The sequence below is a fragment of the Pseudophryne corroboree genome, chromosome 1 (genome assembly GCF_028390025.1).
Source record: "Pseudophryne corroboree isolate aPseCor3 chromosome 1, aPseCor3.hap2, whole genome shotgun sequence".
In the NCBI taxonomy this organism is placed as follows: domain Eukaryota; kingdom Metazoa; phylum Chordata; class Amphibia; order Anura; family Myobatrachidae; genus Pseudophryne; species Pseudophryne corroboree.
In genome coordinates this window covers 809,407,252-809,424,860 of record NC_086444.1, presented here as the reverse complement: position 1 = coordinate 809,424,860, position 17,609 = coordinate 809,407,252, and the positions used below count along the sequence as shown (strand labels likewise).

The 17,609-nt window shown below is 44.4% G+C and overlaps 1 protein-coding gene across 1 annotated transcript in view; it reads right to left on the bottom strand.

Moving 5' to 3' along the window:
• Positions 1-16,113: 16,113 nt before the first annotated feature.
• The window catches only part of DKK2 (dickkopf WNT signaling pathway inhibitor 2), a 197,028-nt gene continuing 195,532 nt past the window's right edge, over positions 16,114-17,609 (bottom strand). Inside the window, exon 4 of the mRNA XM_063919210.1 lies at positions 16,114-17,390. Coding sequence (XP_063775280.1) covers positions 17,140-17,390 — 251 coding nt within the window. The 3' untranslated portion in view covers positions 16,114-17,139. The remainder of the gene's footprint in view (positions 17,391-17,609) is intronic.

Genomic DNA, 17,609 nt, shown 5'->3' with positions numbered 1-17,609 from the left:
CCTTCTATTGCTACCCCCTTTTTCATCAAGCAATCGACCCTTCTGGAATTTGCCAGAATTGCCAGATGGCCAGTCCAGTTGTGCACATTCTGAATAACAGTGTGCCAGGGATATGGCATATATAAAGCATTCAGTAGAGAGAACATAAGCTCTCATAAGCAGGGCCCTCTTCCCTCATGTGCTTATTCTTTTCTTACTTTAATAATCTTCAACTACACTAACTCATGCTGTTTTCTGCCACCCTGATACTTATTTCAGTGTCATTTGCTGATGCAGATATGTTTATTTACCCTGTACTTGTCCTATATTGTCTTCAACTCAGGAGCGCTTTAAGAGAGGAGGCCCGTGTTCAACTTCCTCCATTCGGGCCCCCTCCTCTCTGCCGGCAGCACTGAGAGTCTGAGCACTAGAGGGCTCAGACTCTACTGCGCATGCACAGATCTCCGGGAAAATTACGCGGCGGACAATTTCCCTGAGATTTCTCTACTGAACATGCACAGAACTCCATGAAAATGGCAGCTGAGCCATTTTCACTGTGTTTTAACAGCGCTGCAGTGCAGATGTCGGCTCTGGACTCCGGATGGGTGAGCACTTTAAAAATGGGTGCAGCGTGTGGGGGCCCCCTCTGGACTCAGGGGCCAATGTGCACCGCGCACATTGCACCCATTATAGAAACGCCAGTGCTTCAACTGTAAGTTGCTGTTTTCCTGTTTTGATTATTTGTTTATGTACTATGTAATTGGGTGCTGCAGAACCCGTGTGGCACCATATAAATAAAGGATAATAATTAGTAGTGATGAGCGGGTTCGGATCCTCGGAATCTGACCCGCCCGAACTTCACCTTTTTTTTACACGGGTCCGAGCGACTCGGATCCTCCCGCCTTGCTCGGTTAACCCGAGCGCGCCCGAACGTCATCATCCCGCTGTCGGATTCTCGCGAGACTCGGATAAGGAGCCGCGCGTCGCCGCCATTTTCACACGTGCATTGAGATTGATAGGGAGAGGACGTGGCTGGCGTCCTCTCCGAGTCCGTTGTATTATATTAGAACTTAGTTAGGTATAATTGTGGGGAGGATTGGGGACGGGGAGCAGCTGTTAGGGAGTACAGTGCAGGGTTTTGAGTTTAATCCGTTGTTTCTCTGCCTGAAAAAAAACGCTCCACCATATCTGTGCTCACTCAGTGTGCTGCACTGCTGCATGATATATCTGTGCTGAGTGCACTGCTCACACTGCCTAATTGTGGGGACTGGGGAGCAGTTATAGCAGGAGTACAGTGCACAGTTTTGCTGACAGTGACCACCAGGGGTTAAAGTGGGCCGGAACGGGGTGGAACTGCGTTCCGTCACTTGTGTATGGAGGCGGAACGCGTTCCGCCTCCGCCAGCCCACCTTGCCCGATCTCCGCAGCTATCTGTACAGGCAGCTCTGCGGATGCCTGGTGTAGTTTGCGATCCTAGTGTGTGCAGCCCGGCCCACCCATAACAATAGATGCTGCTCGGGTAGGCGCGCGCACTACAGGGACATGGCCCACCTCCTCCTTTCAGTGGCATGATGGGAATAAGATGCGATAACGTCACGGAGCGACGCCTCGTCTTATTCCCGTGGCGCGCAGATGTGCAGAGGAGCGGGGCAGACAGACATGAGGACCGCGCTGTGCTGCATGCAGTTAAGAGCGGGCATGCAGACAGCAGTGCCTGCCCAGCCTCTACCTCTTCATTCGGTTCCTCCTCAATGACGGGACCCTCTCCCTCTCCTCTGGCTGTGGATCATACAGCAACCCACACTAGCATACATCAGCAAGCAAGTGAGTGGAGGGGAGGGTGTGGGGGCGGCAAACATATTACGAGTTTATGGGTTTATGACTGATATTCTGATGTTGGGTAGTTGTTAGTGAATGAAGGGTAGGGAAGGGGTGTAGCTGGGATCCTATTAGTTAATGTGGGGTGTCTGTGCTGCTAGGGGTGTTATTAATGAATAAGGAGTATGGGTGTTAGTGCTGCTGGGGATGTTATTAGTGAATGAGGGGTGCGGGTGTTAATGCTGCTGGGGTGTTACTAGTGAAAAAAGGGTGTGGGCAGAGGTTAAATCGGGCCAGAACAAGGTAGAACTGTGTTCCAGCTCCTCTAATTGGAGGCAGAACACTAATCACTTAAACTAGCCACACAGGTAGCGCCGAGAGGACTATAGGAAAATAGAAGGCTCAGGCTGAGGTGGCTTCAAGTCCCGGGTTAGGGACAGCTGGAAAGAATCAATAGGAAGCTGAAGCTGGCTTCAAGTTCCGGGCCTCCCCATGCGCTGCCCAGCGTGCCATCGGTGGCCACCGATATCAATGATGTGGTGGTGGGTGGCGCTAAAGAAGGAATGATTGATTTAGCGTGACCTGCCTCCTCCAGACCCTCTGCCGGCGGCGGAAATAATGACATTGCACGTCTGCAGCTAAAGGGAGCAGAGGAGCTGCCCTGACTCTAAGTACCCCCCTGACTCTAAGTACCCAGCCACGCTAACGTAAAGGGGATGGGACAGCCGGAGACGGATTCAATCACACTGCTGCTGCACATCACATGTAATAAAAAAAAACAACCCAAGCAATTGCATATTATATATTTATTTGTAAGTTTATAACTCATCTCAACTGCCTATGTTAATATATATTTCATATATTTGGACACAATACGACTGAGAAAAACTCTGTTGGTGATTCTGCTAAATTGCTCTCTTCCACCAATTATTTTTCTCTTTAGCCAGCCCAGCAGACACATTTAATGGCAGATGCTCACAGTGTAAGATTATATAAATACACACACATATATACGAAGGATTAAACCTTCGAAACGTTGAACCTTACACGTGTACATGAATGTCCTTATTTCCTGAGCGCCGCCGACACAGTGTTATATATAAAGTCATATATAGCTGGCACTCAATGTAAATATGAACATCCACTGGGGTGCCATCCAGGATGTATAATAGAGAAAGATGGGTTCCCTGGGTCAGGTCTGCTTACCCCATTATATATGTGACACATGCACACACAGGAACGAGGCGGCACTCTCCGGATTTCAAATAGAAAGTAGTGTATTCAAAATTTAATCGCAAAGTGCATAACAGGTACAGATGTTTCAACACCGCACAGGGAGTTTTTTTCAAGGTGCAAATGCTGCAAATAACAAAATTTGCAGCATTTGTATCTTGAAATAAACTCCCTGTGTGGTGTTGAAACGTCTGTACCTGTTATGCACTTTGCACTTTGAGATGAAATTTTGAATACACTACTTTCTATTTGAAATCCGGAGAGTGCCGCCTCGTTCCTGTGTGTGCATGTGTCACATATATAAGCGGGTAAGCAGACCTGACCCCTTTTTCTTTTTCCTACTCTTTTTTTTTTCTCTCTCTTTTTCTCTTTCTTTCTCTCTCTCTCTCTCTTTCTGTATCTCTCTCTCTCTTTCTCTGTGTCTCTCTCCGTCTCTCTCTCTCTCTCTCTCTCTGTGTCTCTGTCTGTCTGTCTCTTTCTCTTTCCAATATTAAACATACAGGTATGTGATTATACAGGTTAAAGCAGTGGACAGTCCTCTGGGTTTTTTTTTTTTACCTGTATCACCACATACCTGTATGTTTCATATTGTATGCACTATATGTCATTTTACCTTCACATGACATATAATAAATAATTTTACACTGTGAGCATCTGCCATTACATGTGTCTGCTGGCCTTGCTAAAGAGAACAATATTGGGTGGAAGAGAGCAATGTAGCAGCATCACTCACTCTGCAATTATATCATAAACTGTGATTATTATACAATGACAGGGTGAGTGATGCTGTTACATTGCTCTCTTGAGGGGAGAGGCCAGGGGTGCGACAACAGGTGGGAGGGGCTGTGGGTGTGGTATCTTCATAGTGGGAGGGGCTAGGGTGTGGCCCTGGCACCTACGGGGGGGGGGTGAGTTCCCCCACCTCTCTCGGACCACTTTAAGCACTGGTGACCACCAGTCCAGTATACGTTTGTCTGCCTGAAAAACACTGTGGTGTTTTTTTTTTTTTTCTTCATGCTAGTTTGTTTAGCAGTCTGCTGACACTGCAGTGTCCACCAGGTCCGTTATACAGTATATTATATATATAATTAAGCACTAAGCAGCAGTACGGTAGGCCACGGCTGTACCTACCTCTGTGTCGACTCGTCACTCGTCGTCCATAAGTATAAGTAATACTATCCATCCATCTACATTATATACCTGTGGTGTTTTTTTTTTTCTTTCTTCATACTAGTTTAGCAGTCTGCTGCTGACACTGTCCACCAGGTCCGTTATACAGTATATTATATTTATATATAAGCACTAAGCAGCAGTACGGTAGGCCACGGCTGTACCTACCTCTGTGTCGTCACTCGTCCATAAGTATAAGTAATACTATACTATCCATCCATCTACATTGTATACCTGTGGTGTTTTTTTTTTTTTTTCTTCATACTAGTTTAGCAGTCTGCTGACACTGTCCACCAGGTCCGTTATACACACAGTATATTATATTTATATATAAGCACTAAGCAGCAGTACGGTAGGCCACGGCTGTACCTACCTCTGTGTCGTCAGTGCACTAGTCGTCCATAAGTATAAGTAATACTATACTATCCATCCATCTACATTGTATACCTGTGGTGTTTTTTTTTCTTTCTTCATACTAGTTTAGCAGTCTGCTGACACTGTCCACCAGGTCCGTTATACAGTATATTATATTTATATATAAGCACTAAGCAGCAGTACGGTAGGCCACGGCTGTACCTACCTCTGTGTCGTCAGTGCACTCGTCGTCCATAAGTATAAGTAATACTATACTATCCATCCATCTACATTGTATACCTGTGGTGTTTTTTTTTTCTTTCTTCATACTAGTTTAGCAGTCTGCTGCTGACACTGTCCACCAGGTCCATTATACAGTATATTATATTTATATATAAGCACTAAGCAGCAGTACGGTAGGCCACGGCTGTACCTACCTCTGTATCGTCACTCGTCGTCCATAAGTATAAGTAATACTATACTATCCATCCATCTACATTGTATACCTGTGGTGTTTTTTTTTTCTTTCTTCATACTAGTTTAGCAGTCTGCTGCTGACACTGTCCACCAGGTCCGTTATACAGTATATTATATTTATATATAAGCACTAAGCAGCAGTACGGTAGGCCACGGCTGTACCTACCTCTGTGTCATCACTCGTCATCCATAAGTATAAGTAATACTATACTATCCATCCATCTACATTGTATACCTGTGGTGTTTTTTTTTTTCTTTCTTCATACTAGTTTAGCAGTCTGCTGCTGACACTGTCCACCAGGTCCATTATACAGTATATTATATTTATATATAAGCACTAAGCAGCAGTACGGTAGGCCACGGCTGTACCTACCTCTGTGTCGTCACTCGTTGTCCATAAGTATAAGTAATACTATACTATCCATCCATCTACATTGTATACCTGTGGTGTTTTATTTTTCTTTCTTCATACTAGTTTAGCAGTCTGCTGCTGACACTGTCCACCAGGTCCGTTATACAGTATATTATATTTATATATAAGCACAAAGCAGCAGTACGGTAGGCCACGGCTGTACCTACCTCTGTGTCGTCACTCGTCGTCCATAAGTATAAGTAATACTATACTATCCATCCATCTACATTGTATACCTGTGGTGGCTTTTAGTTGTGCGCAAAATATGGAGAACAAAAATGTGGAGGTTAAAAAAATAGGGAAAGATCAAGATCCACTTCCACCTCGTGCTGAAGCTGCTGCCACTAGTCATGGCCGAGACGATGAAATGCCATCAACGTCGTCTGCCAAGGCCGATGCCCAATGTCATAGTACAGAGCATGTAAAATCCAAAACACAAAAGATCAGTAAAAAAATGACCCAAAAATCAAAATTAAAAGCGTCTGAGGAGAAGCGTAAACTTGCCAATATGCCATTTACGACACGGAGTGGCAAGGAACTGCTGAGGCCCTGGCCTATGTTCATGGCTAGTGGTTCAGCTTCACATGAGGATGGAAGCACTCATCCTCTCGCTAGAAAAAAGAAAAGACTTGCGGCAAAAGCACAGCAAAGAACTGTGCGTTCTTCGAAATCACAAATCCCAAAGGAGAGTCCAATTGTGTCGGTTGCGATGCCTGACCTTCCCAACACTGGACGGGAAGAGCTTGCGCCTTCCACCATTTGCACGCCCCCTGCAAGTGTTGAAAGGAGCACCCGCAGTCCAGTTCCTGATAGTGAAATTGAAGATGTCAGTGTTGAAGTACACCAGGATGAGGATATGGGTGTTGCTGGCGCTGGGGAGGAAATTGACAAGGAGGATTCTGATGGTGAGGTGGTTTGTTTAAGTCAGGCACCCGGGGAGACACCTGTTGTCCGTGGGAGGAATATGGCCATTGACATGCCTGGTGAAAATACCAAAAAAAAATCACCTCTTCAGTGTGGAAGTATTTCAACAGAAATGCGGACAACAGGTGTCAAGCCGTGTGTTGCCTTTGTCAAGCTGTAATAAGTAGGGGTAAGGACGTTAACCACCTCGGAACATCCTCCCTTATACGTCACCTGCAGCGCATTCATAATAAGTCAGTGACAAGTTCAAAAACTTTGGGCGACAGCGGAAGCAGTCCACTGACCAGTAAATCCCTTCTTCTTGTAACCAAGCTCGCGCAAACCACACCACCAACTCCCTCAGTGTCAATTTCCTCCTTACCCAGGAAAGCCAATAGTCCTGCAGGCCATGTCACTGGCAAGTCTGACGAGTCCTCTCCTGCCTGGGATTCCTCCGATGCATCCTTGAGTGTAACGCCTACTGCTGCTGGCGCTGCTGTTGTTGCTGCTGGGAGTCGATCGTCATCCCAGAGGGGAAGTCGGAAGACCACTTGTACTACTTCCAGTAAGCAATTGACTGTCCAACAGTCCTTTGCGAGGAAGATGAAATATCACAGCAGTCATCCTGTTGCAAAGCGGATAACTGAGGCCTTGACAACTATGTTGGTGTTAGACGTGCGTCCGGTATCCGCCGTTAGTTTACAGGGAACTAGACAATTTCTTGAGGTATTGTGCCCCCGTTACCAAATACCATCTAGGTTCCACTTCTCTAGGCAGGCGATACCGAGAATGTACACGGACGTCAGAAAAAGACTCACCAGTGTCCTAAAAAATGCAGTTGTACCCAATGTCCACTTAACCACGGACATGTGGACAAGTGGAGCAGGGCAGACTCAGGACTACATGACTGTGACAGCCCACTGGGTAGATGTATTGCCTCCCGCTGCAAGAACAGCAGCGGCGGCACCAGTAGCAGCATCTCGCAAACGCCAACTCGTTCCTAGGCAGGCTACGCTTTGTATCACCGCTTTCCAGAATAGGCACACAGCTGAAAACCTCTTACGGCAACTGAGGAAGATCATCGCAGAATGGCTTACCCCAATTGGACTCTCCTGGGGATTTGTGACATCGGACAATGCCAGCAATATTGTGAGTGCATTACATCTGGGCAAATTCCAGCACGTCCCATGTTTTGCACATACCTTGAATTTGGTGGTGCAGAATTATTTAAAAAACGACAGGGGCGTGCAAGAGATGCTGTCGGTGGCCAGAAGAATTGCGGGCCACTTTCGGCGTACAGGCACCGCGTACAGAAGACTGGAGCACCACCAAAAACACCTGAACCTGCCCTGCCATCATCTGAAGCAAGAGGTGGTAACGAGGTGGAATTCAACCCTCTATATGCTTCAGGGGATGGAGGAGCAGCAAAAGGCCATTCAAGCCTATACATCTGGCCATGATATAGGCAAAGGAGGTGGAATGCACCTGTCTCAAGCGCAGTGGAGAATGATTTCAACGTTGTGCAAGGTTCTGCAACCTTTTGAACTTGCCACACGTGAAGTCAGTTCAGACACTGCCAGCCTGAGTCAGGTCATTCCCCTCATCAGGCTTTTGCAGAAGAAGCTGGAGGCATTGAAGGAGGAGCTAAAAGGGAGCGATTCCGCTAGGCATGTGGGACTTGTGGATGGAGCCCTTAATTCGCTTAACAAGGATTCACGGGTGGTCAATCTGTTGAAATCAGAGCACTACATTTTGGCCACCGTGCTCGATCCTAGATTTAAAACCTACCTTGGATCTCTCTTTCCGGCAGACACAAGTCTGCTGGGGTTCAAAGACCTGCTGGTGACAAAATTGTCAAGTCAAGCGGAACGCGACCTGTCAACATCTCCTCCTTCACATTCTCCCGCAACTGGGGGTGCGAGGAAAAGGCTCAGAATTCCGAGCCCACCCGCTGGCGGTGATGCAGGGCAGTCTGGAGCGACTGCTGATGCTGACATCTGGTCCGGACTGAAGGACCTGACAACGATTACGGACATGTCGTCTACTGTCACTGCATATGATTCTCTCGCCATTGAAAGAATGGTGGAGGATTATATGAGTGACCGCATCCAAGTAGGCACGTCAGACAGTCCGTACTTATACTGGCAGGAAAAAGAGGCAATTTGGAGGCCCTTGCACAAACTGGCTTTATTCTACCTAAGTTGCCCTCCCACAAGTGTGTACTCCGAAAGAGTGTTTAGTGCCGCCGCTCACCTTGTCAGCAATCGGCGTACGAGGTTACTTCCAGAAAATGTGGAGAAGATGATGTTCATTAAAATGAATTATAATCAATTCCTCCGTGGAGACATTGACCAGCAGCAATTGCCTCCACAAAGTACACAGGGAGCTGAGATGGTGGATTCCAGTGGGGACGAATTGATAATCTGTGAGGAGCGGGATGTACACGGTGATATATCGGAGGATGATGATGAGGTGGACATCTTGCCTCTGTAGAGCCAGTTTGTGCAAGGAGAGATTAATTGCTTCTTTTTCGGTGGGGGTCCAAACCAACCCGTCATTTCAGTCACAGTCGTGTGGCAGACCCTGTCACTGAAATGATGGGTTGGTTAAAGTGTGCATGTCCTGTTTATACAACATAAGGGTGGGTGGGAGGGCCCAAGGACAATTCCATCTTGCACCTCTTTTTTCTTTCATTTTTATTTGCGTCATGTGCTGTTTGGGGAGTGTTTTTTGGAAGGGCCATCCTGCGTGACACTGCAGTGCCACTCCTAGATGGGCCAGGTGTTTGTGTCGGCCACTAGGGTCGCTTAGCTTACTCACACAGCTACCTCATTGCGCCTCTTTTTTTCTTCTTTGCGTCATGTGCTGTTTGGGGAGTGTTTTTTGGAAGGGCCATCCTGCGTGACACTGCAGTGCCACTCCTAGATGGGCCAGGTGTTTGTGTCGGCCACTAGGGTCGCTTAGCTTACTCACACAGCTACCTCATTGCGCCTCTTTTTTTCTTTGCGTCATGTGCTGTTTGGGGAGTGTTTTTTGGAAGGGCCATCCTGCGTGACACTGCAGTGCCACTCCTAGATGGGCCAGGTGTTTGTGTCGGCCACTAGGGTCGCTTAGCTTACTCACACGGCTACCTCATTGCGCCTCTTTTTTTCTTTGCGTCATGTGCTGTTTGGGGAGTGTTTTTTGGAAGGGCCATCCTGCGTGACACTGCAGTGCCACTCCTAGATGGGCCAGGTGTTTGTGTCGGCCACTAGGGTCGCTTAGCTTACTCACACAGCTACCTCATTGCGCCTCTTTTTTTCTTTGCGTCATGTGCTGTTTGGGGAGTGTTTTTTGGAAGGGCCATCCTGCGTGACACTGCAGTGCCACTCCTAGATGGGCCAGGTGTTTGTGTCGGCCACTAGGGTCGCTTAGCTTAGTCATCCAGTGACCTCGGTGCAAATTTTAGGACTAAAAATAATATTGTGAGGTGTGAAATATTCAGAATAGACTGAAAATGAGTGGAAATTATGGTTTTTGAGGTTAATAATACTTTGGGATCAAAATGACCCCCAAATTCTATGATTTAAGCTGTTTTTTTAGTGTTTTTTGAAAAAAACACCCGAATCCAAAACACACCCGAATCCGACAAAAAAAATTCGGTGAGGTTTTGCCAAAACGCGGTCGAACCCAAAACACGGCCGCGGAACCGAACCCAAAACCAAAACACAAAACCCGAAAAATTTCAAGTGCACATCTCTACTATATATACTGGTGGTCACCAAAATGCTGCACTGTACTACTATATACTGCTCACAACAATGCAGCACAGATATGGATACTAGAAGTGACACAGAGCTGCAAGATACAGCAATGGCCTACTGTACTGTACTACTATATATACTGGTGGTCACCAAAATGCTGCACTTTACTACTATACTGGTCACACAACAATACAGCAGATATTGAGCACTGATCAGGATACTAGAACTGAGTCTGACACGGAGCTGCAAGATACAGCAATGGCCTACTGTACTGTACTAATATATACTTTATACTGGTGGTCACCAAAATGCTGCACTGTACTACTATATACTTCTCACAACAATGCAGCACAGATATGGATACTAGAAGTGACACAGAGCTGCAAGATACAGCAATGGCCTACTGTACTGCACTACTATATAAATTGGTGGTCACCAAAATGCATGCTTTGTACTACTATATACTGCTCACAACAATGCAGCACAGATATGGATACTAGAAGTGACACAGAGCTGCAAGATACAGCAATGGCCTACTGTACTGTACTACTATATATACTGGTGGTAACCAAAATGCTGCACTATACTACTATATACTGCTCACAACAATGCAGCACAGATATGGATAGGACAAGTGACATAGAGCTGCAAGATACAGCAATGGCCTACTGTACTGTACTACTATATATACTGGTGGTCACCAAAATGCTGCACTGTACTACTATATACTGCTTACAAAAATGCAGCACAGATATGGATACTAGAAGTGACACAGAGCTGCAAGATACAGCAATGGCCTACTGTGCTGTACTACTATATATACTGGTGGTCAACAAAATGCTGCACTGTACTACTATATACTCCTCACAACAATGCAGCACAGATATGGATACTAGAAGTGACACAGAGCTGCAAGATACAGCAACTGCCTACTGTACAGTACTACTATATATACTGGTGGTCACCAAAATGCTGCACTGTACTACTATATACTGCTCACAACAATGCAGCACAGATATGGATACTAGAAGTGGCACAGAGCTGCAAGATACAGCAATGGCCTGCTGTACTGTACTACTATATATACTGGTGGTCACCAAAATGCTACACTGTACTACTATATACTAGAGATGAGCGCCTGAAATTTTTCGGGTTTTGTGTTTTGGTTTTGGGTTCGGTTCCGCGGCCGTGTTTTGGGTTCGAACGCGTTTTGGCAAAACCTCACCGAATTATTTTTGTCGGATTCGGGTGTGTTTTGGATTCTGGTGTTTTTTTCCAAAAACACTAAAAAACAGCTTAAATCATAGAATTTGGGGGTCATTTTGATCCCAAAGTATTATTAACCTCAAAAACCATAATTTACACTCATTTTCAGTCTATTCTGAATACCTCACACCTCACAATATTATTTTTAGTCCTAAAATTTGCACCGAGGTCGCTGTGTGAGTAAGATAAGCGACCCTAGTGGCCGACACAAACACCGGGCCCATCTAGGAGTGGCACTGCAGTGTCACGCAGGATGTCCCTTCCAAAAAACCCTCCCCAAACAGCACATGACGCAAAGAAAAAAAGAGGCTTTTTACTGATATTTGGTGTTTTGGATTTGACATGCTCTGTACTATGACATTGGGCATCGGCCTTGGCAGACGACGTTGCTGGCATTTCATCGTCTCGGCCATGACTAGTGGCAGCAGCTTCAGCACGAGGTGGAAGTGGATCTTGATCTTTCCCTAATTTTGGAACCTCAACATTTTTGTTCTCCATATTTTAATAGGCACAACTAAAAGGCACCTCAGGTAAACAATGCAGATGGATGGATTGGATACTAGTATACAATTATGGACGGGCTGCCGAGTGCCGACACAGAGGTAGCCACAGCCGTGAACTACCGCACTGTACTGTGTCTGCTGCTAATATATAGACTGGTTGATAAAGAGATAGTATACTCGTAACTAGTATGTATGTATAAAGAAAGAAAAAAAAACCACGGTTAGGTGGTATATACAATTATGGACGGGCTGCCGAGTGCCGACACAGAGGTAGCCACAGCCGTGAACTACCGCACTGTACTGTGTCTGCTGCTAATATATAGACTGGTTGATAAAGAGATAGTATACAATACTACTAATATACTGGTGGTCAGGCACTGGTCACCACTAGTCACACTGGCAGTGGCACTCCTGCAGCAAAAGTGTGCACTGTTTAATTTTAATATAATATTATTTATCATGTACTCCTGGCTCCTGCTATAACAACCTGCAGTGCTCCCCAGTCTCCCCCACAATTATAAGCTTTATATACAATACATTGATGTGCAGCACACTGGGCTGAGCAGTGCACACAGACTGAGTCACTGTGTGACTGTGTATCGTTTTTTTCAGGCAGAGAACGGATATATTAAATAAAACAAACAACTGCACTGTCTCTGGTGGTCACTGGTCACTGTGGTCGTCAGTCACTAAACTCTGTCTGCACTCTGCACTCTCTTCTAATCTACAGTATCACAGCAATCTCTCTCTCTCTTCTAAATCTAATCTAAATGGAGAGGACGCCAGCCACGTCCTCTCCCTATCAATCTCAATGCACGTGTGAAAATGGCGGCGACGCGCGGCTCCTTATATAGAATCCGAGTCTTGCGAGAATCCGACAGCGTCATGATGACGTTCGGGCGCGCTCGGGTTAACCGAGCAAGGCGGGAAGATCCGAGTCGCTCGGACCCGTGAAAAAAAAAGTGAAGTTCGTGCGGGTTCGGATTCAAAGAAACCGAACCCGCTCATCTCTACTATATACTGCTCACAACAATGCAGCATATATATGGATACTAGAAGTGACACAGAGCTGCAAGATACAGCAATGGCCTGCTGTACTGTACTACTATATATACTGGTGGTCACCAAAATGCTGCACTGTACTACTATATACTGCTCACAACAATGTAGCACAGGTATGGATACTAGAAGTGACACAGAGCTGCAAGATACAGCAATGGCCTACTGTACTGTACTACTATATATACTGGTAGTCACCAAAATGCTGCGCTGTACTACTATATACTGCTCACAATGCAGCAGATTTGGATACTAAAATTGACATAGAGCTGCAAGATACAGCAATGGCCTACTGTACTGTACTACTATATATACTGGTGGTCACCAAAATGCTGCACTGTACTACTATATACTGCTCACAACAATGCAGCACAGATATGGATACTAGAAGTGACACAGAGCTGCAAGATACAGCAATGGCCTACTGTACTGTACTGTACTACTATATATACTGGTGGTCACCAAAAGGCTGCACTGTACTACTATATACTGCTCACAACAATGCAGCACAGATTTGGATACTAGAAGTGACACAGAGCTGCAAGATACAGCAATGGCCTACTGTACTGTACTACTATATATACTGGTGGTCACCAAAATGCTGCATTGTACTACTATATACTGCTCACAACGATGCAGCACAGATATGGATACTAGAAGTGACACAGAGCTGCAAGATACAGCAATGGCCTACTGTACTGTACTACTATATATACTGGTGGTCACCAAAATGCTGCACTGTACTACTATATACTGCTCACAACAATGCAGCACAGATATGGATACTAGAAGTGACACAGAGCTGCAAGATACAGCAATGGCCTACTGTACTGTACTACTATATATACTGGTGGTCACCAAAATGCTGCACTGTACTACTATATACTGCTCACAACAATGCAGCACAGATTTGGATACTAGAAGTGACACAGAGCTGCAAGATACAGCAATGGCCTACTGTACTGTACTACTATATATACTGGTGGTCACCAAAATGCTGCATTGTACTACTATATACTGCTCACAACGATGCAGCACAGATATGGATACTAGAAGTGACACAGAGCTGCAAGATACAGCAATGGCTTACTGTACTGTACTACTATATATACTGGTGGTCACCAAAATGCTGCACTGTCCTACTATACTGGTCACACAACAATGCAGCAGATATTGAGCACAGATCAGGATACTAGAACTGAGTCTGACAAGGAGCTGCAAGATACAGTAATGGCCTACTGTACTGTACTACTATTATATACTGGTGGTCACCACAATGCAGCACACTGAGCACAGATATTGATCTTTTTAGTCAGAGAACATAGCCACGTCCTCTCCGCTCAATCTACAATGCACGAGTGAAAATGGCGGCGACGCGCGGCTCTTCATATGGAATACGAATCTCGCGAGATTCCGACAGCGGGATGATGACGTTCGGCCTCGTACGGATTAACCAAGCAAGGCGGGAAGATCCGAGGCTGCCTCGTACCCATGTAAAACACGTGAAGTTCGGGGGGTTCGGATCTCGACGAACCGAACCCGCTCATCTCTAATAATAATAATAATAATAGTAGTAGTAATACAAGAGGCTAATGTTCATATGCTGGTTTTTACAGTTTGCATACAAAAATTAGACTGCTTGGTGAAGAATATTTTTTCTGATATCACCTACAAGGGGACAGGCAGCAGACAGAGAAATCACGTATAGGGGGTAATTCAGAGTTGATCATAGATGAACTAAATTTAGTACATCTACGATCATTCACTCTGACATGTGGGGTGACGCCCAGCACAGGGCTAGTCCGCCCCACATGCCAGGCCCTACCCCTCCCCCTCGCACAAGTACAAAAACATCTCACAGCGGTGATGCTTTTGTACTTGATAAGTAGCTGCCTACCTGTGTAGCTCCTGCGCTCTGGCAGGGAGCTGCTTGTTGCATCTCGGGTCGCAGCGTCTACGTGTGACATCATGCAGCCGCAGCGGCCCTCCCCCACTAGGGTCCAGTCATGCCTTTGTTGGCCAGACCGCACCCCCAAAATGGTGGCCGAACACCACAAGCCCACTCCCTCCCACCCAGCAAATGCCTGTTCCTGTCAATCAGGCAGAGGAGATCGCTGGGCTGAGCTGCCAATTGCATCTCTGGCATGCACATGCGCACTGCGGCGCATGCGCAGTTCAGACCTGATCTCCCGTTGTCGAAAAGGCACAGCAGTGATCAGCTCTGAATTAGCCCCTTAGAGATGTTTAAAATATATTACAATGTTTGAAATATATTATTAGTCATGAAATAAAGGGGGCACATCCTGCAGGGAATGGAGTGTACATGATGTGGTGTATATAGTTCCCATTGCTGTATATGTGTTCTGGTGGAAGGTTACAACAGATCTTATTTTGTGTTTTGTATTAGTTGGCATATGAATCTCTTTCTGTGTTCTTTGGTTTCCTGTAGTTCTCCGGTAAAGAAGCATGCAACACTCACTGTGTCCAGGTTACATAAAAAACTCTTATTGATTTGAAATATAATTCACAGATTTAACACATTATATACATACATTGCATTTAAGACTTTTTCTTTCTTGCGGCCAACCCAAGACTTAGACCATGATTATTCGGCCCAGTTGGGATTTTGAGTTTGACATGCCTGCAATAGAGTGTGCCATCACAGTCTCCTGTAAGACTGACTGGCGCTTAAAAAGTCCATGAGGTAAGTATACTATGTGATCCTTATCAAAGTAGCTGTATCTTCAGCAGCTTTGGCTGCTTGACTTAAAATAATAATAATATTAAATACAAAACCGGACATTTTTTGTATTTAATATTATTGCCCTTTTAAATCCAGTGGCCAATACTGCTGAAGGTGCTGCAGCTTTAAAAAGCACTGAATAGTAAATGCACTCCCTTGTTTTACTAGCTTAAGTCTAGTGCGTGACAGTAGTCATCTTTGGATATGTTTAACAACCGTGCTCAACAACTATTCACTTGTCCTCATTATAATAGATATTCTGTGTACACATTTTATTTTTACATTAAACTATGTATACAGTTAAAAAAAATTGTGGGGGAGCCTTCTGCTTCCATTTGAGATTAAAAATGGCATTTTTTAATTTTTTGTAATGTGTTATTTTGTACCATACATAATTGTCATTTTCCCCTTAGTAATTAGTATTATATAAGACACAGTAATGTACAATGCAAAACACATATAGATATTTTATTTTTTTTAAAGCCAGTGATCAAAACTGGACAGACACATGTACTTTTATATTTGACAGTATAAATAACTGTGAAGAGTAAAAAACAAAAAACAAAACAAAAACAAATATAATTCAATAAGGGATGGGTGCAAAGACAAAGCAGCCATCAATATCTCCTGTAATCCTGTGTACACTCTTCAGATTTTACTCTAGCAAAACTCCCCCTATGATGATATTGTCTTTGCTTGTAAATTATAATACGCTGCCTTGCAGTCATTTTTAATACCATGTTCTCATAATGTTAATTTTTGTAAACCACAAGGAACCACTGTAGAAAGTTAGAACGGACACCAAACACATGTGCACTAACCATTTTTAAACTTTACAATGAACTCTGTGTTAAGCAGGCATGCGTTCCTCCTAATTAGTGTAATTTAATAATAATGATCTGCTCGGCACAGATTGAGCAATATCTAACTTCCATAGATCTGGTATTCATAATTGAGCTCTCAAATGCACATGGTAGTTGCCAGTAATTGGCTGAGCCAAATATCTGTGTTCTAAAAGACTTTCTTGACAAAGAACAGGATATAATGTAATTGTGATCTGGTATGATTGATCATCATAAGAAAATGCTATAGATGTATTCCCTTGACAAGATCTGCTCCTTTTATTATGTAAAGAACCACAATGCCAATGCACAGGAAACTCAAAAAATATGTTTGGATTTTGTTAAAGCATTCTGACAGAATACACAAACAGAGAATATTTCAACATAGATATTGATCATACATTTTGTAAAATCAGTGAGCATGCACTGTTACAATAGTAAATGTCATTTTTAAGAAATGTCACCGTCGCAAAATGTTTATTTACACAGGAAAGCTCCAATAGCTCCAGTTCAAAATATATATATTCCCTTTAAGTTCAATGTTTTTTTTCCTCAGTACTGATGTCCTTAATATATGTGCCCATCTTGTACCATTCTGAAAACTTACAGTCTGGGACAATGGCTCCTCTAAAAATGCTTAGGTTTTCTGGCAAATGTGTAGTCTTGATTTTGAAGAATATGTGGCATCTTTCCATACTTTACAAGACAGGCCTTTCGCACAGTCGCATCTCTGAAATATCTCCAGACCATGAGATCCTTTTTTTCTCAATTTTGTGCAAACCTCTCCTTGACGTAACACAGGTTTGCAAATTTTGGTCCAGAAGTGACGAGCACAGCAAAAGCCTTCAATGCAGTCGGTGGACCTTAGGCAAGGATCTCCTTCATGTCCTACAATAAATACATTGTTAAAAATGAATTTGCAAATAATAAACAATTTTGTTTCTTGATTTTATTAATGTGCTAATCCTTGCACTTGCAAAAGATAGTAAAATAACTGTAATGCTTCAATGTGACACACAACAACATTGCTGTAGTTTGCATTACAAAGGTCCTGTTCAGCGATGGATGCAAGTTGTAAAGCAGCTGCGACTTTGGACACAGGAGGTG